General features: G+C 46.1%; 3 protein-coding genes across 4 annotated transcripts in view; 2 read left to right on the forward strand and 1 right to left on the reverse strand.

Annotated features, from left to right (window-relative positions):
* Positions 1–1817: 1817 nt before the first annotated feature.
* On the reverse strand, positions 1818–6719 carry ARFIP2 (ADP ribosylation factor interacting protein 2). 2 transcript variants are annotated; one of them, XM_004781164.3, is made up of 8 exons: positions 6582–6719; positions 5661–5801; positions 5306–5402; positions 4441–4559; positions 4038–4259; positions 3351–3508; positions 3028–3202; positions 1818–2585 (listed from the first exon to the last, which is right to left on the reverse strand). In XM_004781164.3, exons 2-8 carry the CDS (start codon positions 5757–5759, stop codon positions 2430–2432), a joined length of 1026 nt encoding a protein of 341 aa, XP_004781221.1. In that variant the 5' UTR covers positions 5760–5801; positions 6582–6719; the 3' UTR covers positions 1818–2429. The 2 variants fall into 2 exon arrangements, with proteins under 2 accessions (XP_004781221.1, XP_044934187.1); XM_045078252.1 differs by lacking the exon at positions 5661–5801 and having other exon boundaries at positions 6582–6699.
* Positions 6720–6811: 92 nt separating this feature from the next.
* TIMM10B (translocase of inner mitochondrial membrane 10B) lies at positions 6812–7692 on the forward strand. The gene is made up of 3 exons (XM_004781163.3): positions 6812–6909; positions 7085–7180; positions 7357–7692. Exons 1-3 carry the CDS (start codon positions 6856–6858, stop codon positions 7531–7533), a joined length of 327 nt encoding a protein of 108 aa, XP_004781220.1. The 5' UTR covers positions 6812–6855; the 3' UTR covers positions 7534–7692.
* Positions 7693–21488: 13796 nt separating this feature from the next.
* DNHD1 (dynein heavy chain domain 1) overlaps positions 21489–25253 on the forward strand; it is a 74058-nt gene continuing 70293 nt past the window's right edge. Inside the window, 4 exon segments of the mRNA XM_045078253.1 lie at positions 21489–21576; positions 21929–22000; positions 22126–22198; positions 22467–23301. Of these exon segments, the coding sequence (XP_044934188.1) occupies positions 22135–22198; positions 22467–23301 (899 nt within the window). The 5' untranslated portion in view covers positions 21489–21576; positions 21929–22000; positions 22126–22134.

The raw sequence follows: 25253 nt of genomic DNA on the forward strand, positions 1-25253 counted from the left end.
GCGTGAAAGGTGGGGGGACTGGATTTGGCTGTGTATGCCTGACTCTCCCTCAGGAGCCCCCTCGCCAGATTATGGTTCAGACCATCCAGCGATTCCCTTCCACACTCCAAAAACCAGAGCAATTCCGAATCATCGCATTGTGGAAAAGCAGCCCCAGTGGAAAATTATAATAACAGTTAACAGGGACTGAGTGCTTATTATGTGCCAGAAACATAACGAATCACTTTACATATATTGTCTCCTTCAGTACTTATAATCTTAATAGGTATCTTCTTTTATTAGCTGTGTTTTACAGGGGAAGAAACTGAGGGCCCTTGGCTCCTCAGACATTAACCTTCATCAGCTAACTCAGCCAGAAAGTGGTGTGTAACCAGGGTTTGAGCTCTGCTTTAGAGCCTGCCTCCAGTTACCCACAGATTCAGTACCTTTCATGTTGGAAGTCCCCAGTGGCCCACAAAGTGGGGGTTTATATGTGAAGCACCCAACCTGGTAATCAAGCTCTGGTCAGATGGCTGCAGGCTGACCCAAACCAAGAAAGGCTGCCTGGGAGCTGTAGAATCAGTGGCACAGAGCAAAATCAGGCTGCATGGATCTCAGTGCTCTAAGAACCTGCTGAGTGGGCTGTCCTCTTCCTCCAACCCTCCAAAGGTAGTGCAGAATGCTGAAAAATTCTGGAGCTCTCCTTGGTTGAGGAGCACAGAAGTGGTGACACCTGGGCGCTGACTGAATTGAAGTGCTGCTGGGGGAGAATCCTTGCCTCAAACAGGGTTGATATGGGCTCAACACCTGGGTGCACCCTCACCCTTTCATCCACCTGATGAGTTCTGGTGGCCAATACACCTGGGTGCACCCTCACCCTTTCATCCACCTGATGGGTTCTGGTGGCCAGTGCTGGTGAATGAGCCTCAGGGTTCTTGCTTGCTTTTTGGTCTGGGGCCAGGGTTACTAGACTACCCAATGTGAGGGGTCCAGGGTCTGTATACTGTCTCAAGCCTCATGAGCACTACTTCCCTCAATTTTAGATTTCTCTCATGTCATCAAATATGTGCTTGAGAAAGCTTTACAGCTCCCTTTCTCCTAAAAGCAAAAGTCCCTAATCATAAGCCTGAAGAGGCCCAGTGTGGCCTCCTCACTGCCTCACCTCTGTTGTCCTTCTCTAGCCTTTCCCCTTCCACTTTTCATTCCAAACTGAATTCCTCCCAAGTCCTATCAGGGCCTTCTCATATGCTGGCCTCTCTGCTTAAACTGCTCTCTCCCTGTTCTTTGCCTGTGTCTACTTGCCCTTCAGGTCTTAGTTTTCAAGGTGACAGCCCATACGCACTCCAGTCTCTGTTAGATGTCCCTCCTCTGCACTCCCACAGCTCCCTGAACTTCTGTATCCTAGTATTCATCACTGCATTGTAGTTGCCTGGTTACTTGTCTCTATCCCCCACTAGGCCATAAGCAATGTGGGAAGGGACTATTTTATTCTCTGATGTATCCCCAGGGTCTAGAGCAATGCCTGGCAAATAAAAGCACTCAGTAAATATTTGCTGTATGAATGAATGGCTGATGAAGGTCAGTGGGCCCAACCCCCTCTAGGCCCTGTGCTTTTAAGACCATAGCTATCTCAGTGCTGGCCTAAAGAGCAAACAAAGCTTTGGCTCCAGCTGGGGCTGGGGGAGGAGTGGTCTCTCAACTGTTCCTAAAACCTGTGACTTCCAGCTATTTGGCCTCTGCTCCTCTGGCTTAACAGGATTTTGGTGTACGGTTAGACTGAACATTTCTCCACCCAGCCCACCCTCCTAGAGTACCCCCACAAATTGACCTCACTGGCCTGCTTTTATGAAAGGTTTATTCCTAGTGCTAGGTCCCAATCTTCCAGGGCTCTAAGCACAATTAAACTGGGTGGGAAGGTGAGAGGAAGCCCATTCAGATGCAGGGCCAGAAATGGGACTCCCCATTATCCCCACCCCTTTGGTCCCAGTCCCCTTCTCTGCAATGGGGACACATAGAGGAGGGACAAAGGGTACGGGAGGCATCATCATTGGCCCAGGGGAGCCCAAGAAGAGCTGCCATTGGCTGACAGGGCCTATTGAGGCCCTGCCATTGGTCAGGGGGCATACCCCAGGAGCTGGGGACAGGCCTGAGGAGTAATGCCATTGGCCAGGGAGTGGTTCTGTCATAGCCTTTGGCTGTGGAGTGAAGGAAAAGATCTGGGAATGAAGCCCAGTGGCCAGGAAGATAAAGGACAGGACAGCAGCTGCTGGGCCTGCAAGCCCCCTCCCTACCCACAGCAGTATGGGCAAAACTGGTGTCAGGCCCCAGCCAGGGAAAGGGAACCCAAGCCAGAGGGCAGGTGGCAAGGGATGTCCCAAGTCCAGTCTCCCCCACCCTGGGACTGCCTCTCCCAATGTCCTTCTTGATAGCCAGGTTTGATTAGGAGCAGCTCACTGCTCCTCTAGCCAGGAGGGCTTCTCAGCTCCTGGAGGCCGCAGCTTGATGTTGAACTGCTGCAGGGTCTGCTCCAGTTGTTTCTGGTTCCCAGCAAAGTAGGCTGACACGGCATTGTGGAAGAGCAGCAGCTGCTTGTGCATCACCTTGATCTGGGGGTCCAGCAGGGTCAGCTGAGACTGGACTCAGATGCCCTTCTTGAGCCTGAGCCCAGACCAGGGGTACCTGGATTCTGCTCTGATGGTGTTTTTAGGGTGGGGGCTGACCTCTACTAAGGGAGTCAAAGGATAAGGATCAGTCTGATGGGAGAAACCTGACTTGATTTGCTGGGCCTGGAGTTCTGGTACCCCAGCTCAGGGAATGATTTTTCCCAGTTATGTTCCTGGAATCAGGAGCCAAATCCTCCAACAGAAAAGGGCCAGGGATTGGAGGGCGGGTTACTAGAAAGGTCCAGGAGTTGAAGGGGCTGGGGGGAAGATCCCACCCCTTAGCCAGGCTGTATTTCCCCCATCCAGTAATGGGGAGGGTCTTGGGGGTAGAAGGTCAGTGTTACAGATGGGAAGGTGGGCTGGGGACAAAGGGTGGGGTTGGCACCTTGTTTTCTTCCAGGAACTTGAGCTTGATGGCCACATCTCCCCGCAGCTTCTCATATTTGTCCCGATGGGCCTGGAAAGTGGCCTGTGCACTCTCGAGTCGACCGCGCGTCCCTGCATCCCGGGGGCCTAGGCTCAGCTCCTCTAAGTCTGTTCGGTAGGCATCATATTCCAGCCTGGGAAAGGGGTGATACAGGCTGGTCTCCACCCCTGTGTCCTCCACACATATTCTCCTTTCCTTCCTCAATTCTTATGACCCCAAAGCTCAAACTTCCACCCAGGCCAGTCAATCCCCAAAACCCTGGGCCCTGCTGGTGCCCACACCTGGCAGCCTCATACTGCTTGACAGTCATGAGCGTGTCTTCCATGGTCTTGGTGACCAATGTGTTGATGCTAGAGACAAAGAAGTTCACAGCCCCTAACAGGGTCTCTCCATTCTTGCACAGCAGCTTCTGTGTCTCTGCATTGTAGCCAAATTCCTCCTGAAGGCAGAAGGGAGGACAGGCCTTGAGCAACAGTTCCTACCTGACTAAAGCTACAGGGCCCTTATTCCCCTCCTCCCCATGGAGAAACAGCCATGGAAACTGGAACCACCAAGGGCTGCCTCTAGCAAGGCTCTCTTAGCCAGAAAGTTAGTGGGGCCACCCCAGGGATGGCTGGGGTAGGAATATGGGAGTGGGGTTCTCATATAAGTTCACAGGACGAGAATAGGGAAAGCTAGTGCAGCAGGCAAGGGAGGGACTCTGATTAGGCTGAGCACTGATGCAGAGAAGGGTTACTTGTGAGGCATCTAGTGTGCCATCTCCCCCACCCCTCCAACTTCTGAACCTCTGTACAAACCCTTAGGCTGCCTCCACAGGTGAGTGCTGCTGGGGGTAGGGCTGGGCCTACCCTGGAGGGGTTCTCCCTCTGGGCTGCAGGAGGGAGGGAGGGAGGGAGGGAGGCTGAGGGCTGACTGCCTGGGAGGGCCCGGGCCCAGTCCCCCCACCCTCTTTGGCCTGACCAAGGCACCTGAAGCTCTGGGGACTTCTGGCTGAGATCAGCAAAGGCATCACCTAGTGCATGCTGAGTCTGCAGCAGGCTGTAGAGGTGGGCTGTCAGTGCCCGGCCCAGCTGCAGGACACTTTCATACTTGCGCTTCGTCTCACGCAGCAACTCAATCTGCAGCTCCAGCTCCAGGTCCACAGTCCGGGAGCCTCGGCCAAATCGCTCTGATAACAGCTGCTTTGTGCACTGATTGGGAAGTGGGGGAATAGGTCAGAGACCCTAGCACCTTGCCCCTCCCCCCAACAGGTATTGACCCTAGCATCCCCACACTCCTAGTCTCGGCCATAGATGGGATACTGGAATCTGGAATATGGGGTAAAGGTACCCAGGAAAAGTGTGGGAAAAGGGAAAAGTGCTTAAATCCCACCTTGTATGTGTTGATGCCCCATTTCTTGACGATGTCAAACTTCTCTCCAGCGATGCCCCGAGCCACCTCATCTCCAGGGCCAGCAGGAGTGGTACTGTGAGATGGATGGCGGCCAGACCCTAAAGAACCAAGTTCTCTGACACCAGCCTCTCTCAGATATAACCAGACATCTCTGTGGGTCCACCCATACCTCCTAGCCAGCATTTGAATAACTTTACTGAAATAGCAGGAACTAGAGACAATGAGATTCTCCTACTCACTAGGAACAGAACTCATACCTTGTGCCCTGAGACCCAAATTCCAATATACATCTGGCCTCCTTCTGAGGTGGTGATGGGGACTGGGGTGTGGAAGGGAGTTGCTGGTGTACAGGGGCAGAGAAGATGGAAGAAAATATGCTAAGAATGGGGTGGCAGGTCAAGGATGGTGGGTCCTGATAATAAGAAACCTCACTGACATCCTCATGTGGAATCCGAGTCAGTGTGAGATTCAAGAATATTTGCTTCTCTAAACTTTAGAGTCTAAACCAAAACTCTGAGAAGCTTCAGAGTTCCAAATCTGTCTCAAGCTCCAGAGCAGGGAGAATGTCTGTGAAACAGAGTTCTTTACGTGATTCGGGTAGTTGCAGCAGAGAAAGGAAAAATGGTCACATCTTAGGGGCTAAATGGCAAATGGGAGCAGCTGGACAACCCTGGGCTCTAGCCTTGGGCTCTAGCTAAGGACAGTCCATAGGTCTCATACTAGCAGAAGTTCCCAGTATCTCCAGACATACTTCAAGCTATCTTAGGCATACCCTATACTCCCCAAAACCATTACCCTACTCTCTCTCCAAACAAGCTTCCTGTCCTGTTCCGATCATTCATACCTGTGGGGATGAGTCCGTCACCAGAGCCCCCATAGCCACCAGACACAATGCTGGTTTCATTGAGGTTGGGTCCTGACACCATCACCTGCTGGAGGTCCTATAGGCCAGAGAAGAGGGGGGCTTCAGGAACATTGGGGCAGCTGAATCATTTGGGGGGTGAGAACAAGCTTGGATTGAAGCATCACAGAGAGAGCACACAAAGGAAGTCTGCATAGAATCAGAATGAAGATTTGTAAAAAGCTTGGCGGGAATTAGGTAAGTTAGGGGAAAACTAATGGAATGGGGTAAGAGCCCAGGGCTTATGATATGGGATTCCTAAATTAAAACAATATGGAGAAGAATCAAACAGAAGCACCTGCTCCAGCCCATCATCCTCAGGAAGCTGCCCAGCTTCACCGTTCCCGTGGATGGGGATCTCCATTGTGGCTGCCTTCCCTAGGATCCCGTCCGTCATGGCTAGGGAAGGGACTGGAGTCAAAGTCTCCACCCCAGTGCCCTGCAAAGCCCAACACAAACAGTTCTGGAAACTGGCCAATACTCCAGAAAGAAAAGGTCTCCCCCACCATTTCAGAGATTTTAGAAGTTGTCCCAAGACTGGAGTATTCTAGGGTTGGGCCCCCACTCCTTTCTTCTTAGGGATATGTATTTCTTCCCTCCAAGATGTGTTATCTTTCCACATGCACACCCAGGCCCCAGGTGTCTTCTCACGAACCCTCAACCCCATCAGGACTCATGTGATCATTCATGCATTCAGTCATTCAACAGACATTTGATAAGTGCCTACTATGTGTCATGCATTATTTGAAGTCACAGCAGTGACCAAGAGAGATAAGGTCTGTGCTGTCTTGGAACCTACCCCATGCAGCTGTTTCCCCCCACCAGATTAACCCCTTTCCAAGGCTCAGGAGCTTACTCCTCCCATTCGGGTATGTTCTCCATTGCTTGGCTTTTCACACTCCCTTAGTGTTTCTTCCCCTTTCCCTCAGGTGGTCTCCTCTTCTTCCATCCCATGCACCTCCTTTTCCTCGGGCCCTACCTCCCAGGCCTTAGTTGAATCAGTTGGTGTATGTTCTCGGTCTCTGGGAAAAGCCTCTTTTTCCCAGAACATAGTGATCCCTTCCAAAGTCAGTTATGTCCCCCAGGTGTGTTAGTCCCCGCCCCCCCCATACACCTGGGCATCAGGTGTGTCCTCATCCTTCCCCAAGGCTCAGTGGCATCTTCCCTTAGGGCAGGTTCGTGCGTTCAACTTCCCCTCGCCCAAGTATGTCCTTCTCACCTCCGGCCGGGCCGCTCTTCCCCTCAGGGCGCCAGGCCCGGGCCGCGCGGGGACCTCGGGCTCCAGTTCCCGTCGCGATCCTAGCAGCAGGTCAGGAACTCGGCGGAAGTGACGTCCCCTCCCGGGCAGAAGAAGCCGGCCACGTCGCAGATTATAAGGGCGGAAATGACGTTTAGCCGGGGCATGGCGATCCTTGAGCCAACCCCCTCAGTCCCTGGGGAGCTGGGGGAGATCACTTCCGGGGCGTTACCGAGTGGCTGTAAGGAAGTGATGTATGAGACCTGGTGGCGCGATGGAGCCACAGCAGCAGCAGCAGCAACTGAGGAACGTGAGTGGGTGCTAAGTCGCTGCAGGCCCATAGGTTCAGCTAGGATCCTTGCCCATTTGGCTGGACTTCGGAAGGCTGGGAACGTCGGGCTGTGGCGCGCGGTCCTGGGAAACTCGAGCAACGAGGCCTCCAGGAGCCCCCTCTTTGCTGAGTTCTTTGTCCCCTTTTCTCCTAGTTGCGGGACTTCCTGTTGGTCTACAATCGGATGACCGAACTCTGCTTCCAGCGCTGCGTGCCCAGCCTGCACCACCGAGCTTTGGATGCTGAGGAGGTTAGGTGGGGAACTCTGTAGGGAGGTTCGCGGTAGACTGTTCCCAACCCCGACTTCCCTTGCCTCGGGCTCTGGCCTTTCCACGACCCAACTTGCCCCTAGGCTAGGGATGGGAAGGAAGGAGACGGACCCGACAGGACACCTTTGGCCTCTGCTTTACCCTTTCTTCTATCCAGGAAGCCTGTTTGCACAGCTGTGCTGGGAAGCTGATCCATTCCAACCACCGCCTCATGGCCGCTTATGTGCAGCTCATGCCTGCTCTGGTACAGCGCCGCATCGCAGACTACGAGGCTGCCTCACCTGGGCCAAGTGTTGCTGCTGAACAATCCGGAACCTCACCATCAGGCAGCTAGCCCTCTCAACTCCAGGAAGGGAGGCACTGGATGGACCCTCAAGTTGAAGGAGCCAGTGGACCTTGGGCTGGATGCAGCCTGTATATAGAGTGAGGGGTTACCTGAGAGCTGGGTACTATTGCTCCTTTTCCCGGAGCCAATAAACCCGCTTTTACTCTTTTTGGTTTATGTCCTGGTCGGGGAAGGTTTGCCCACTTTATTGGCATCATCCTTTATTCTGTTAGCTAGCACATATCGGTTGGCTTCAGCCCTGGCAGTGGAGAAATTGCTGTCTGTGTGTAGAAGGAAAACCTCAACATTCCCAGGCACCTGGTTATAGCAAGGTCTGTGGGTAAAATTTTAATGTTAGTGACATCAACAGGAAGCTGGTTTCTGCCCAGATGGCAGAGAAAATGAGACCTCTTTCTAGCTCTCCTTCACTTAAACCTGTCTGACTTAAATGGCTCATTTGTGAGCCAGTGTGCAGTCATTCATAACTCTTTTTGTGGACTCTAAGGAATTCTGCTAGATGTAGGGAATGGAGGAGATAACTAAGGACAACAGATAAGAAATCACAGACAGGGTTTCTAGGCATTGCCTCCCGGAAACTCAGTAGCTCCAGAACAGAGATGAAACCTGTAAGAATTTGGGGGTGTTCTGGAACTTCAGCCATCTTCCCAAGTTGTTACTTTCTTACTATTTTCTGTCTACCCCAGGATGAGTGGTAAAGCCTTCACACAAAAGAAGACCTGTGTGCTTGTCTTCAGGAGAGTCAGAAAGGGGAAACTTGGAGGACCATATTCTGCTATATAGCCAGACCTGAGGGACAGAAGCCCAAGGGAGAAGTAGATGATGGTGGTTATGGGGAAAAAGAGGATAAAGCAAATCCTTGGGACTGCTTTATCGTTACCTGCATGTCTATAATTTCAACTCTTCTGTCCTCTTCCCTGTGTTCCTGCTGTCTCTTTTCTGTTATTTCCGTGTTGAGCCTCTCCATTCTTCTCTCATTTATTGTCCTCCTTTTGAAATTTACTTCTGTATTCAGCAGTCTCAATGACCTATCCTCCATCACTGCATTTTCTTGCCTCCCTTGTGTCCTTTTTATATCATTCCAGCTGTTTTATCTTTTCTTTTCCTCCATTGAGACTGCTAGAGAAAAACACAGCTGTGTAACGAGTGGTACTAAATATTCAAGGTCTCCAATTTCAACAAAGCCCTCACTGCCAACAAGCAATCCTTTGTGGCCTCCTGGTGTATTTCATCTCCTAATCACCATGGTGATTATTTTACATCTTCACTGTTCTCCTTATCTCCCACTTCACGTTCAGCTGTTCCCCATCAGGTGACCATGTTTTGTTTTTTATAGAGCAAATGGAAGTTCTTAGACATTGGCTCCCACAATAATAACAAAAACTCCTTATAACTATGCACAGAGCAGAAATCCTCACCCCCCCCCCCCCGTGTGGATCAGGAAGTTGAGATTCTCTAGTAGCAGATCCTTATAGATAACAGATCTGACTTTAAAACCCATGTACTTTTTATTACACCAGGCTGCCACTCAAAATATCCATTGAGCCACCCAATTTGTATGGGTTCTGATACTGCTACATGTCCTGCTTTATCTTCATCTTTATAGCAAAACTACAAGGAGAGATTATCTCCCCTTAAAGGATGAGGAAGCAAGAATCCAGAATGTACCAGAACCTTATCTTATACATAGTTAACTCTTGAGAAAAGTGGCTCCAAACAGCTTTTTGCCTCTTTAGCTCCTGTATTTTGAACAAAAGTTTTTGCTAGGAACATATTAGTTGCTGACCAGGAACTTCCCTACTGAGTGGATTTGTGCATACCAATAAAGTTCTCTCCTTGGTAAGTAACTACAGCTAAAACAGCTTGTGAACTTAACAATCCCAAGATGGGAATGGAGACCTGGAATACTGTGATGCTAGTGGGAGGACTCTTCTACATGGACATTTGTGTGTATCCTTCTAGTAAATTTCTATTGTAAATTGTCTCGGTTTCCATGTCACTTAACTACTACTTGCTGGAGAAGGGCTAAGAACCACATCTGTCTTGACTCTAGAGGCTACGTTCTCTGAATTGACAGAGTTTATCTTGCTTGCTTATCTGCACCGAGCCTGTCCCTTGGCTTGGAAAAGCAAGTATCCCTCAGTGTAATCCATTAGTTAATCCCTTTGGTTTTTAACATCTTCTTTTCTCTTTATAAACATGTTCGGTACTTAGAAGAACCCTACTGTTGTTATCCATGTCCTATAGTCACTGATGGCCCCTTCAGGTCTTGCCATAAAGTGATATCCATTGGTAAAATGAGAGCAGAGTGACATTTTAAGCACAACACAAGAGTAAATGTTAACAAAGCTCTATCTCTTACCACAAATACATACTGGAGACAGAGTTGGTGTTCTTGCCATTGTGGCTTCAGAACTTAATTGCCTACTCCTTTGCAAAGTCGGATTTCTTTGAGTATTTTGAACTATACCACCTTCTCCCATTACTTGTCCTTAGTAACCAATGCTTTCCTTGAAATAGGTAGCCCTTGGTCTTCCTATAACTTCTTGATGCTTTAATGTTACTGGACAGTCCATTCAGTATTTCAGTTTCTTAGTTCCTCGATTCAGTCTTTCTGTGAAAGACGACTTTCTGTGTCTTAGCTAACCACACCCTTAGTTATGTCCTGGCCATTATCATTACCCCAAACTGCTCCATCTTTAAAACACTGTTACCAGCATCTTACTGACTATATTCCTTCTGCTTTGCTTATTATATATGTCCTTTGCTATTCTTTGATTTCACTGGAGCATTCAAGCTATTGATTCTACCTTATTTCCATTAACACCTTATTTATTTATTTATTTATTTATTTATTTATTTGACAGAGAGAGCACAAGTAGGCAGAGGGAGAGGGAGAAGCAGGCTCTTAGTTGAGCAGGGAGCCCAATGTGGAGCTTGATCCCAGGACGCTGGGATCATGACCTGAGCCGAAGGCAGCCATTTAACTAACTGAGCCACTCAGGCAGCCTGCATTAACGCCTTTTGTCTTAAGATTCCTGTCCAACTTAAATTCCAGTCATTCTCTTGGAACAGGCTAAATTTCTTTGTCATCTCTTTATTGGACACAGATAAAATGAGACATTTGACTGTCTTTGAATTTGGACAGCTAAAAGCCCAAGGAAATCACTACAGAACAGATTTATAAGACTATGAATTCATGGTTACCTGGGTCAAATGAAGACTCAACTCCTATAATCCCACTAGATTTTTACAGTTTCTGCTGGTCCCTGCAATGACCATTCCAAATCAATATTCTCTCTCTCTCTTTTTTTTTTTAAGATTTTATTTATTTGACTGACAGAGATCACAAGTAGGCAGAGAGAGGAGGAAGCAGGCTTCCTGCTGAGCAGAGAGCCCGATGCAATGGGGGGGGGGGGGCTCACAGGAACCTGGGATCATGACCCAAGCGGAAGGCAGAGGCTTTAACCCACTGAGCCACCCAGGTACCTCTAGATCAATATAATTAAGCCTCTTATTACCCTCACTATTCCCTTTAGTTTTCTGCAGGTAATGTTTTTTTTTTTAAGATTTTATTTATTTATTTGACAGAGAGATCACAAGTAGATGGAGAGGCAGGCAGAGAGAGAGAGAGGGAAGCAGGCTTCCTCCTCAGCAGAGAGCCCGATGTGAGACTCTATCCCAGGACCCTGGGATCATGACCAGAGCTGAAGGCAGAGGCTTTAACCCACTGAGCCACCCAGGTACCCCTAGATCAATATAATTAAGCCTCTTATTACCCTCACTATTGCCTTTAGTTTTCTGCAGGTAATTTTTTACTTTTCTTTACTTTTTACTTTTTAATTCATAGGTAAAAGTAGAAGCTCTCAGGAGTTCCCGCAAAATGTTGCAACAAAACTTGGTCACCTGCTTATATCTGCATCATTATCTTTCCCTCCATCTAAGTAGGACAAGCATGTCTCTTAAAGCCAATGCCTATTCCTGTTCTGAAACCTAGTCCTTCTTTGGGAATCTCTGACTTTTTCCTATTTTGCTATATTCTCACCATTGTTCAAACATGCTAAAGACTGCCCTTTTAAAACAAACAAACCACTACCTTATTTCCCTTCCAACTACTATCCTATTGTTTTCCACTTTACAGCTTAACTTCCTGAAACAGTAGGATACTGTGGCTGTCTACATTCCCATTCGTCCACCATGTCTGTTTTGAGTTCTACAATCTTTACTGTGTTAAAATTCTTGATGAGGTCACCGTGGCCCACCAAATGACTCATATCCCTGAATTCAGTGATGATTTCCCAGTCCTCATTTTACTTCACTTCTCAGTAGCATCTGGTACTATTGACTAGTGTTTGTGATTCCATTCGTGGTCCTACTGCTACTTTCACCACAGCTTTATAGCCTCTTTTGAGGTTCACTTGCTTCCAGCCTTTACATCTAAAGATTTCTCTAGGTCCTCTTTTTTCTCAGACATTTTTCTAGGATTGTGTCCCCACTCAGCTTTAGTTACTGGTGCCTTCCAGATCTCTCTTCTGAGCTACTTGATAGACATTCTGACTTGGGTGTCTCAAAAACACCCCAACTCAGCATGTTTATCTCATCAGCTTTCCTTCTATACCTAGTACTCCTCCAGTTGCAGGAAGTCGAAACCTCACTCAGTTGCCAAATCCCATCTGTTTAAGTTTTACACTTGTAAATATCCCTTGATTCTGTCTGTTTCTCCCCATTTTTATAGTCTTTCAACAGGGTTACTGCAATTGCTACTTTACCTCATACCCACTTCTGCATCCCTCCACTCTTCTCTATTCATAATCCAGAAAACACAAATTTAGGCTTCTCACAATAGCTTTCCATTCTTAGGATAAAAATGCATGCTACATGTGACCTCTGAGACCCTGCATGATCCAGTCCCTTGCCCACCTCAGCTTTATCTTATCATCTGTCAAACACTGGACTGTCATTATTGTTTGTTCAACTGAATTGAGCCGCACCTCACTTGCTCCCTCTCTGTGCTCTCACTACATTGACAACTCCATTCTAACCTGTCAGGCAGGTCCCCTTCCAAGTCAGGGCCTTTGCACCTGTTTCCTGCCTTCCCTTCACTTTATCTACTTAACTTCTACTCATTCTTGAGTACTTAATTTGAATGATAGTTCCTCAAATAACTCTTCCCAGACTCCAGCTCCCGTAATTCCTCATGTTTGCGGCATAACAGTTGGTAATTACATACCTCATGAGGGCACAGTCCATGGCTGTATTGCTCACCTTTGTACCCTTATCACAGTGCCTAGCATCTCATATGTGCTTGCTAAATATTTATTGAATGAACATCTTTCAGTTTCCTCCCAGCTCAGTCCACTGTTGACATAGGAAGAGAAAGGCTTAATATCAGAAGAGACACAAATGAGTCTGCATTTAACTTTTGCCATTTTGCTGATGATTTAGAGGTGTTTTTTCATGCCTTCTACCCTTCTGCCCTTAATATTCACAGATCAGTCAATACCAGAAAGCTTCCATCTGGAGCAAAACAGTCATTCTAGTTTCTACTCAATTTCTAAGCATTTTAATTCTGCTTAAATATTTCTTGAACCCTTTCTTTTCTGTCCATCTCCTTTGTCACTACTTTGAGCTAGCTTTCAATCAGCTCTTGTATAGATTACTGCAGCAGTCACCTAATAGCTTCTTCCTTGAGCCTGTATCCCTTTGATTAGTTAGCATTTAGCTAAGGTATATGTAACAGAGACTAAAAATGACAGTGACTCACAAACTTTGAAGTAAAAATCTAATCCAAGACTGGTGTAACATCACAGTCATTTAAGAACCAAGCTACTCTTCAGCTTTCTGCTTGTATCAAAAGTATGATCCTCAATCATGTGACCCAGGATGGACCTTTACTTTAGACACAAACATTCCAAGGGCCAGAATGGAGCAGGGAGTGGGTGAGCGGGTATATCCTCCTCCCTTTAAGACACATCCGAAAAGTTCCACATGAGGGATTTGTCATGTGGTCAGACCTTGTTACAAGGGAGGGTAGGAAATACCACTTTATTTTCACCAGTCATTTTTTATGCAGTTAAAAATTGGAAATTCTGGTACTAAGGAAGAGGAGGAGAATGGCTAGTAGGAGACATCTACCAATCCATTTTCCATACTGGTCGAGAGTGATTCTTGCAAAATACAAAAATAATAGTACTTATCTACCCAACACCTTCCGTCACCTTCAGACTCTTCAGTATCACAACTGTTTTCTGTGATCAGGTTCCAGAAGATGTCTCTGGCCTCATTTTCAACCCCCTTTCCTCAGTTTTTAGTTCTCTTACCCTTGGTTGTAAAAGGATTAATTTATTTGTGGTACTGAGACATGCTAATTCCTGACTCTGTTTTTCCTTTACTGGGTATGCCCCCACTTTCGTTCCTATATTCAGTGCTTCACAAATACCCAAGTGAGTGTATTTACCAACATTGTTAAGCCCTGCAGATGCAGAGGTAAATGAAAGAGATGCAATCCTTTTTTTCTGTTGGAACTTGACACAGGTATGGTGAAGGTGAATATAGAACAAATAATCACAACTATGGTGAATGTTACAAAGAAGACATATGCGTTGTAATGGAACATGTAGTAGTACTAACTTACCTGTGTGGGGGATGAAGGAGAGCTTTCCAGAGGAGTGATTTGGAACCTGAGAGCTGAAGGATGAAATAGAATTAACCAAACAAAAGACAGGGGGAAGGGCTACCCTCATTCATGTCTTTGCTTAGATGTCTCCTTTTTTATTAAGGTTTAGTCCGATTATGCTACTTAAAATTGCAACCTATCCTCCCCTCAGAAACTCCTGATCTTTATTCTGTTCTATTTTCCATAGCACTGTCATTTCTCACATAATATATACATATATATATATATATATATATATATATATATATATATTTTACTCATATTGTTTTTTCTTTTTGTTTCTGGATCAAGATTCTAATAAAATTTTTTCTGTATACTACCATGATTATACAAAACTATTTATATTGGCATTGTCCCCTGCAGTGTTTTACACACATTGCTGTATTTTTTTTTCCTACAAGACTATATTTTAGACTGTTAACCACCATAAACACTAAATAGTGTGAACTTTTGGAATAGGCTTGTTTTCCCATCTAATCTAAACAGGAACTACATTAGGGTGGAAACCATTGTAGGGCTTTTGCAGGTAATTTCTCTTCCTTCAGATTCAAAGTATTATTTTCTTTCCCAAGACTAGTGATATAAATTCTCTAAATGTGATTCTCCTAAAGAGGGTGAAGATTAAGACCAGTAATATTTCTATGGAAATTTAGACTTTTAAATCATATCCTATCTGTTGGCCAGTTTATATTCTGACTACCTTTTGGTCCCCCTCATCCATTGGTGAAATGGGTAAAGGGCTTATTTTGTTTATTATTTATTACTTGTATCTCCCACTAGAATTTACATTGTCTAAGTCATAAATCAGGAATTTTGTCAATGTTAGCTTTGTACATTGATGTAACGAAACACCTGAAATAGTACCCAGCACAGTTGATGCTCAATAAATATTTGTTAAGTAAGTGAAGGGAGGAGAGAGAGTTTCAGAGCACAGGTCTAGAGCTTGGTTTTAGAGAGAGGAGGAACATCTCTGATTGGTAACAGGAAGCATAGAGGAATGGGTAAAGCAGATCTACGTTTTTGTTTTTTTTATTATTGGTACTAAGAGATTGAGTTTCTTTTAAATATCATGTGTGATGGTTAGTGTTATGTGTCAAATTGGCTAGGTTACTATACCGTTATTTAATCAAACACTAATCTAGATGTTGCTGTGAAGGTTATTTGATAGATGTGGTTAACATCTACAATTATTTAACTTTAAGTACCAAAACTATTCTTAGTAGTGAGGGTGGGCTTCATTCAATCAGTCAGAGACCATAAGAGCAGAAAATGAGAATTCTTCTTTTTTTTTTTTTTTTTAAAGATTTTATTTATTTATTTGACAGAGATCACAAGCAGGCAGAGAAGCAGGTAGAGAGAGAGAGAGAGAGAAGCAGGCTCCCCGCTGAGCAGAAAACCTGATGCGGGGCTTGATCCCAGGACCCTGAGATCATGACCCGAGCTGAAGGCAGAGGCTTTAACCCACTGAGCCACCCAGGTGCCCCAAAAGTGAGATTTCTTAAAGAAGAATTTCTGCCTCAAGATTGAGCATTAATTCCTGCCCGAGTTTCCAGCATGCTGACCTATCGTACAGAGTTTGGACTTGCTAATCGTCATAATCATGTAGCCAGTTCTTTAAAATAAATCTATCTATCTACCTACCTACTTACCTACCTATCTGTATATAAATGTGTGTATCCTCTTGTTTCTGTTTCATCTATTTTTTTTTAATAGGAGGTGAAGTTATCATTGGAGAGTAAAACAAAAAAGGAACATGAGAATACAGGTTTGAAATAGTATTTGCACAGAATGGAAGAGTGGACTGATGCAAAAAAAAAAAAATTTGATTTTTGGGTGATGTTGAGGGTTCAATAAGGCTGCTGAACAGGATTCCCTTCTGTCCTTGCCTTTCTGGAGAACTGTTATTTTAGGGCCATAAACATCAAGACCTGCTGTGACTCTTTGCCCTTTCCAGGAAGGGCTGCCCTTATTCCTGCCCTTACTGAATACTACTATATCTTGTTCACCTTTATGTAAACAGCACTTGGTAGGGTGTCACAAGCAGCAGAAACACATAGCTTACACAAATCAACTGTATCAAATGTAGTATTATCAGGCTCTATTCTAAGCATTTTATATGCATTAACTCATTTAATATTTACAGCAATCCTGCAAGGTAGATACTATTACTTTCATTTTACTAAAAGAAAGAGTGAAAGAAAGAAAGGGAAGGGAAGAAGGAAGGAAGGAAAGGAGGAAGAAATGAGGGGAGGGAGGGAGGGAAACTGAGGCAAAATACCCTACAACTAATGAGTTGTGGAGTCAGGTTTTTAATCCGGACAATCTGACTCCAGAGGTGAGCCCCTTTCTCATCAATGAAGATTGCTATACATTTATGCATTTGTTCCCAAAATATTTTCTGATCATCTACTCTTGGTGCCAGCACTAGGGGATGGGGATAGAGCAGAGAGCAATCAGAATCTCTGCCACCATGGAGCTTCTGTTTCTAGTCAGCGGAAATAGACAATAAGCAGTTAAGTATTTATACAAGATAATATGAAGTGCTGTGGAGTAAACAATGCAGGGTAGGAAGGAGAAGAAAAGTGGGAACAGTGTTGTTATTTTATGCTGGGTAGTCAGAGAAGTCGTTTATGAGGTCTTTGAGCAGAGACTTCAAATGAGGGAATAAGGCTTGTGGACATCTGGAAGAAGAGTGTTTGCTGTGGTATAAGCCTGTTGTTGTCCCTCAGAATCCATTGTTCCCTTCTTCCCTTACTGAGGAAATCCTTTGCTTTTATATGGAACATAGCCACTGAAAATAAAGATTTGATTTTGCAGCTCTCCTTGCAGCTAGATGTGAATGTGTGATTGAGTGATGTGTGCATTACCAGATTGTGCCCTTAAGAGTAAGGGTGGGCCTCCTCCCTCCTGCCTCCATGGCTGGGATGGGACCCAGCGGACATGGTGGTGAACTCTCTTGGACCTTGAAGAGAGGGGCCATTTCCTCAGAGAAGGCAGAACAACAAAAAGGCTGCCATATTAGCCCTCAAGTATTTCTACTTGGACAGATGTAAGGCGGGGGGAACTTAAATCAGGTTCAAACGACTATATTTTGGGTTCCTTTTGTTATTACAACGTATGTGGTGGGCAGAATTTTAAGATGGTCCTGAATTTCTCATTCCCTGTGTGCATATCCTACATAATCCCTAGGAGTATGGGTATGATAGATTTTACTTCTGTGATCAGCTTACATATATGGCATACCTGACTGTAAGAAAGGGATATTATCTGGGTAGGGTAGGTCCAACCTTTCCACATGAACTTGTAAAAAAATAACATACAATGTATTATTTGTTTCAGGGGTGGAGGTCTGTGATTGATCAGTCTTACACAATTCATAGCACTCACCATAGCACATACCCTCGCCAATGTCCATCACCCAGCCACCCCATCTCTCCCATCCCCTCTCTTCCAGCCACCTTCAGTTTGTTTCCTGAGATTAGAGTCTCTTATGGTTTGTCTCCCTCTCTGGTTTCATCTTGTTTTATTTTTCCCTCCCTTCCCCTGTGATCCTCTGTCTTGTTTCTCAAATTCCTCATATCAGTGAGATCATATGAAAATTGTCTTTCTCTAATTAACTTATTTCCCTTAGCATAATACCCGCTAGTTCCATCCATATCACTGCAAATGGCAAGATTTTTTTGATGGCATTATATTCCTGTGTGTGTTGATAAGTTATTTATAGATTTTGGATACTAGCCCTTTATCTGATATTTCATTTGTGAATATCTTCTCCCATTCTGTCAGTTGTCTTTTGGGTTTGTTGGCTATTTCCTTTGCTGTGCAAAAGCTTTTGATCTTGATGAAGTCCCAATAATTCATTTTTGGCCTTGCTTCCCTTGCCTTTGGCGATGTGTCTAGGTAGAAGTTGCTGTGGCTCTGGTCGAAGAGGTTGCTGCCTGTGTTCTCCTCAAGGATTTTGATGGACTCCTGTCTCACATTGAGGTCTCTCATCCACTTTGAGTCTATTTTTGTGTGTAGTGTAAGGAAATAGTCCAGTTTCATTCTTCTGCATGTGGCTGTCCAATTTTCCCAACACCATTTGTTGAAGAGACTGTCTTTTTTCCATTGGAACTTCTTTCCTGCTTTGTCAAAGATTAGTTGGCCATACAGTTGAATGTCCATTTCTGAGCCCCCTATTCTCTTCTGTTAATCTACATGGACTTTTTAAAAGCAAGGAGATTTCTCTGGCTGGATGCAGAAAGATTCCAAGCTTGAGAAGGTCTTTAGGCACTGTTGCTAGCCTTAAGATGAATAGGCCATATGGCAAAGAAGGTGGGTATCTTCTAGGACCTGAGTATCAACCCAGCTGATAACCAAGAAGGGAACCAGGACCTAGTCCTACAACAGCAATGATCTGAATCCTGTCAACAAGAATGAGCTTGGAAGGGGATTTCTCCCCAGAGCCTCCAGATGTGAGCTCCACCCAGCCAACATCTTTTTTTTTTTTTTTCACAGTTTCTTTCTTTCTTTCTTTCTTTTTCTTTCTTTCTTTCTTTCTTTCTTTCTTTCTTTCTTTCTTTCTTTCTTTCTTTCTTTCTTTCTTAACATATAATGTATTATCAGCCCCAGGGGTACAGGTCTGTGAATCTCCAGGTTTACACACTTCACAGCACTCACCATAGCACATATGGTGCTGCTCCCCAATGTCCGTAACACCACCACCCTCTCCCTATCCCCTCTCCATCTGGCAACCCTCAGTTTTGTGAGATTAAGTATCTCTTATGGTTTGTCTCCCTCCCAATCCCATCTTGTTTCATTTATTCTTTTCCTACCCCCCAACTCCCCCACATTGCATCTCCATTTCCTCATATCAGAGAGATTATATGATAATTGTCTTTCTCCGATTGACTTATTTCACTAAGCATAATACTGTCTAATTCCATCCATGTAGTTGTAAATGGCAAGATTTCATTACTTTTATGGCTGCATAGTATCCCATTGTATATATATACCACATCTTCTTTATCCATTCATCTATTGATGGACATCTAGGTTCTTTCCATAGTTTAGCTATTGTGGACATTGGGCTATAAACATTCGGGTGCGCGTGCCCCTTGAGATCACTGCATTTGTATCTTTAGGGTAAATACCCAGTAGTGCAATTGCTGGGTCATAGAGTAGCTCTATTTTAAACTTTTTGAGGAACCTCCACACTGTTTTCCAGAGTGGTTGCACCAGCTTGCATTCCCACCAAGACTGTAGGAGGGATCCCCTCTCTCTGCATCCTCACCAGCATCTGTCATTTCCTGACTTGTTAATTTTAGCCATTCTTACGGGTGTAAGGTGGTATCTCATTGTGGTTTTGACTTGTATTTCTCTGATGTCAAGTGATGTGGAGCAATTTTTGATGTGTCTGTTGGCCATCTGGATGTCTTTGCAGAAATGTCTGTTCATGTCCTCTTCCCATTTCTTGATTGGATTACTTATTCTTTGGGTGTTGAATTTGATAAGTCTTTATAGATTTTGGATACTAGCCCTTTATCTGATATGTCGTTTGCAAATATCTTCTACCATTCTGTCAGTTGTCTTTTGGTTTTGTTAACTGTTTACTTACTGTGCAAAAGCTTTTTATCTTGATGAAGTCCCAGTAGTTCATTTTTGCCCTTGTTTCCCTTGCCTTTATCAGTTCAGCCAACATCTTGATTTCAGGTTTATGACACCCTAAGCAGAGAACCCAACCAAGCCATGCTGGAGATGGACCTACAGAATTGTGACAGACTAAATGGGTGTTTGTCTTTAAGCTGCTTAGTTTATGTAATTTGTTACACAGGCACAGAAGATTTGTACATGTCCTAATTGGTACACAGTGGAGATGTACATGGGCTCTGGGGTGGGAGCATGCTTGGTGTGATCCAAGAACAGCTTCAGTGGCATGAATAATGAGAGAGTAGAAGAGAAGTTCCCAAAGGTAACCAGCAGCTCATCACAGAAATGTGGAGACCATGGAGGGCTTTGGCTTTCACCTCAGGGAATGCAATGGTAAGGCATTAGAGGAGTGACAAGAGCTGCCTGTATTTGAAAAGAGTCACTGGCTGCTCTGGAAAAAAACAAAACAAAACAAAGCAAAAAACCCAGATAGTAGGGGTAAGGGTGGAAGGAGGGAGTCCAGGGGCGCCTGGGTGGCTCAGTGGGTTAAAGCCTCTGCCTTCGGCTCAGGTCATGATCCCAGAGTCCTGGAATTGAGTCCTGCACTGGGCTCTCTGCGCAGCAGGGAATCTGCTTCCCCCCTCCCCATGCCTGCCTCTCTGCCTACTTGTGATCTGTCTCTCTGTCAAATAAATAAATAAAATCTTAAAAAAAAAAAAAAAAGGAAGGAGGGAGTCCAGCTAAGAAGGCTATGGAATAATCCAAGTGAGAAGAGATAGTGATATAGGCCAAGGTTGTAGCACTTAAGGTGGTCAGAAATATTTGGATTCTGGATAGATTTTGAAGCTATAGCCAATGGAATTTGCTAGAGGATTCAACAAGAGATGTAGAGTGAAGTGGGAAGAGGGAGGGAGAGAGAAAACCAAAGGTGACTCTAAGGCTTTGACCCAAGTAACTGGGAAAAATGGGCTTATTATTTTGGGGAAGGCAGTGAAAGCAGATTTCTTTTGCCCTGGGGAGAGGGGTGATAGGAGTCTGGTTTGGACATTTTAAGATTTTAGGTTTGAGATATTTATCAGATTTCCAAGTAGAGCCAATAACGGTAGATGGATGTACAAATCTGGATTGCAAAGCAGAGGTGAGGATCTCATACACTGAATTTCATTCTTTTTTTTTTTCCATTCTTCCTTCTTTTCCTTCTTTCTTTCATCATTCAGACCTTCCCACCCTCAATTTTGGGCTTCCTATGATCAAATGTTTTGTCTTATAATGGGTTTTCTTGAGGGGGTTGGTGAGGTGAGGTTGGTGGATTTGTGGATGGTGTTCGGGTAGGGTCCCAATGGCGCAGCTTCTTGGTACCTGGCACTAGCTTAGACGCTCAGTGAGTATATAGATAGGCACATGGATTACACCTTCCCACAATGCCCTCAGAGTTGCTACTTCCCCAAATCAACCGTGTCATTCATTTTCATACCCAGCCAGACTGATCGGCAATCCCTAAGTTATGTGGGCAGCCAGCAGGTTAGACCTGGGCTGAAGGAAGCCTTTCCCAGCCTTCCTCCTAGCTCCTCACCTCGTCCGGTGCCACCCTGGCGCAACGCGGATGCTGACTCCTCCCCTTTCCGGCTCCTCGGCTGTTCCACGGGTGTTCTGGGGCGGGGGGCGGGGGGTGGCTCAGGCCTCTTGGGGCCATGTAACCGTTCTAACAGCTGGAAAGGGATGAGCTGCGGGTGAGTCCACAGCTTGCAAACCACTTTCCTTTGCCCTCAGACCATCCTCGACACTGACTCCAGAAAGATCCCCTCTTCTCACACTCCCATGGGCCTTCTCTGTACCTCCCCCACTCTCCCCTCTCTTCCTCCCCTTCCCTTTCTCCTTCTCCCATTCCTCCCACTCTTCCTCTTCATCCTTCTCCTCCTCCCAGCTTGGTCCTTTGCCACTTTTCCCTCTCCACACTACCACCAACCTCATCCCTACCAAGTAGTTCTCTGTGCTTTCTACCCTCAACAGCCCCCACAGCCCATGGGCAGCTAGGACTGGAGCTTTGCTGCCTCTGAGTGAAGACCTGTCTCTCTCTTTTAGGCCGTTGCCAGATTCCATTTCCAGTGGCAGTTCCTTGCTCTTACTAAGGTTCTCTGAGTGAGCCCTCTACAGGTGTGTGTCAGCTTTTCTCTGCAAGTGATCACTCCTATGTGTGCCAGTCTTTCTGTGTGGGCAGCTGTGAGTAGCGTTAGCCTGTGCATGGGATCCAAGTCCCGGTTCACCAATTTCTCCAACAGGCAATTGGAATGGAGCCTCACCAGCACATCAGTTTCCCTTCCCTTCCACTGCTTCCTGTACCGCCTGGGCCAGGTGAGGGGGACTGTATCCTGGGTGCTGGGAAGGAACTTTTGTGCAAAGAGGGCCCCTACCTATGTCTTGGGCCTGTTTCTTACCAGAGGTTTTGGGGAAGCTATAGGGAGAGTTGTCTTTTGCTATTCTGGCTCTGCCTGCAGCTCCATCCATTTCCCTGTCCTCACTCCCTCCCTCCCCGCTTCCCCTAGCCCCCTTAGACTCTGACCATCCGTGGCCCAGAGCCTAAGCCCTTTCTCTTGTTCTTCTCCTGGGCTGGGCCGAGCAGGTGAGATCCAGCAGCCAGGAGCCTGGAACTGGCAATCAGAGCCTGATCAGTGGGCGAGGTCAGTCCGACAGCAGTTGAATGCCCAGCTCCTTTGGGTCTCAGAGCAGAAGGCAGGTCCGTCTCCTGAAGACTCATCGTCTGAGGACCTTGAATCTCAGCACTCCATCTGTGTTCCAGAAGCAGAAGAGCAGCCCCGGGACCATCACAGGAAACAGAGGCAGTTCCTGAAGGCAGTGACCCAGTCGCAGCACCCCCCAGCGCTGGAGCTCTTGGTGGCAGAGCTCCAAGCTCTGTTCTCGGCTGTGCTGCAGGATGGCAGCCCTGCAGCTTGGCACTACCTGCATGCTGTGCTGCGTCAGCTTCCCCCATATCGTGCACTATTTGTTGGTCGCCTTGATTTACTGCCCTTCCTCGAGCAGCTGTCCAACTGGGCCCCCTGGGTCCAATCCCAGTTCCAGCTGGACCTGCTAGATGCCATAGAGCAGGCCTTTCCCCCAGATACCTCTTTGTTAGAGGGTACCTCCCATGTCAAGTGCTGTCCCCAGAAGCAGAAGTTCCACCGTGGGCCGCCACACCCAGCCTGCCCTTTCGTGCAGGCCCTGTGGGGTGGGCAGCAGGTAGGGGAGGAGTTGGCTACATGGCTGCGACCACTGACACTTCCTGAGCTGCAGCACAGCCTGGGCATTGTTGGTGCTCAGGTGGCCCTGAAAGAGGCCTGGTGGCTAGACGGCCTTAGCCTCCTGCCCTTGGCACTGGCGACAGACATCCCCATACAATATGAGAGCAGGGGCACTGACGACGCAGCGGAGGAACTTGTTGGAAGAAAAGAGACTAAGTAAGTGAGGGGCCCAGATTGGGGCTTTGAGCAGAGGAGCGAAAGAAGCCAGTTTACAGGTGCCTCTAGGGTCACTTGGATGTCTAGAGCCAGATCCTTATTGATTATAGGCATTAGCCAGACCCCAAGCAATGCTGGTCGAAGCTGCTTCTCTCTTCCTTTTTGTCTACAAATAAACTGAGTGGTCTTAGTGTTCATCCACATTGGGCAATGCAGAAATCCACGAAAATCAAAAGTCAGCTGTAAGGAAGCCAAAGCTTCAGAAAGCAGCTTGAGTTTCCAGAGGGTCCATTCTATCTCAGATGGTGCTAGAAGTTTCCTTAGTTCTTTTTCTTACTCATTCGCAATCTCTGAGCCTTGCCTCTGGGCCTCCCCAGAACTGGGTGCCAGATGTCAGGTACAGGTCTTTCTCTCAGGGTGCTCCTAGGGGGCAGTGTGTGTGAGGAGCCTTCCCACTCCTGTCTATGTGAGCTAAGCCAGCCCCAGAGCAGATTAGAATTGGCAGCACTGCCAAATGGGACTTTCATTCTTCCATAGTCTCTTCCTGCCCTGCCAGTTTGGATATCCTGGCCCTTTGAGTGCTGGTTGTTTCCCCAGTCTGGCGCTCATTGCTCCTTTCAGGAGGTTGTTGAGAGTGGTTTATTTCAAGGGAGTTTTGTGAGGAGGAAGCCAGATTTTAGTGCATTCAAGACCAAATAGGAGATAAAGTAGAAATCACATTTTACTATTCTTTAATGAAGTCTTGGTTTGATAGGTGTCTGGATAGGACTCTTATGAAGATGGAGAGATCTTGAGAAGTGGGCATTTAATAAATATTTGTACAGTGAATGACTAAATATGGGCTAATGGTAAGAAAAGGAAGTGACTGAAACTACAACACAAAGAGGCAGTCAGGGTTCCACAGCACAAATGAAGAAACTAGTCTTGCAGGGAAGAAAGGACATTGCTTCCTCTCAGGTTGATTAGGATGGGACTAGGATGGGAGTCTGTGCAGATAAACGTGTGGGAAGGCAGTGGAACTAGAGGAAGTTACTTCATGGCCAAGAGTCCCAGTTTTCTCTGGGCAGAGAAAAAGGCAGAGAAGGGCATGGGACAGGGGTCTGGCAGGGGTAGGCATGGGTGTAGGTGAAGGCCTGGGGAATAGCAGCTGAGGAGTCTGAAAGAGGAAGCTGCCTGAGAACTTATGTGAAGATATCAGAGCAGAGTGAGCCCATAGTTGAGATTCGATACCAGGAATCCATAGAGGAGCTAATATTTCTGGTTCTGCAATCTTCTGAACCGATTTAGATCATATAAGACTTTAATTATTGAGGAAATGAAGCTTTAATGGCTGTTACACCATTAAGATGTTCTGATCCAACATCAAAGTTTCAAACCCTATTCTTTTTTTTTTTTAAGATTTTGTTTATTTATTTGAGAGAGAGTAAGAGAGAGCATGAGAGGGGAGAAGGTCAGAGGGAGAAGCAGACTCCTCATGGAGCTGGGAGCCCGATGCAGGACTTGATCCAGGACTCCAGGATCATGACCTGAGCCGAAGGCAGTCACTTAACCAACTGAGTCACCCAGGTGCCCACAAACCCTATTCTTGATATAAAACCTTAGAGTAGGATAGCTCTGTTATCCCTAGGGTAACTTGTGATGTTGATCTAGGTTTGGGTAAGTTACTGAGGTTAGTATACTTGGCAGATAAAGTCTAAGTTTAATTATTCAGATTTTTTATGTTAGTCTCATGTTCTGAGGTCACTCCAGCCAAAATTATTAGTCCAGGTGATCAGTTTTTGGTGTCTTGGATAATTATTTTCATATCAGTTTTGTTGGCTGGTGTTCTGGAAAGGTGAGAAGATTGAGAACACGGGTGCAGGCTTGAAGGGGTTGAAGGATGCACTATTGGATCCTGGCTGGAAATGAAAGGCTGTGAAAGTAGAAGTTGGGTGGTGATGGGGGAAGAGCAA

Source organism: Mustela putorius, unplaced genomic scaffold, assembly GCF_011764305.1.
Source record: "Mustela putorius furo isolate JIRA1106 unplaced genomic scaffold, ASM1176430v1.1 tig00000238_pilon_pilon_pilon, whole genome shotgun sequence".
Classification (NCBI taxonomy): Eukaryota; Metazoa; Chordata; class Mammalia; order Carnivora; family Mustelidae; genus Mustela; species Mustela putorius.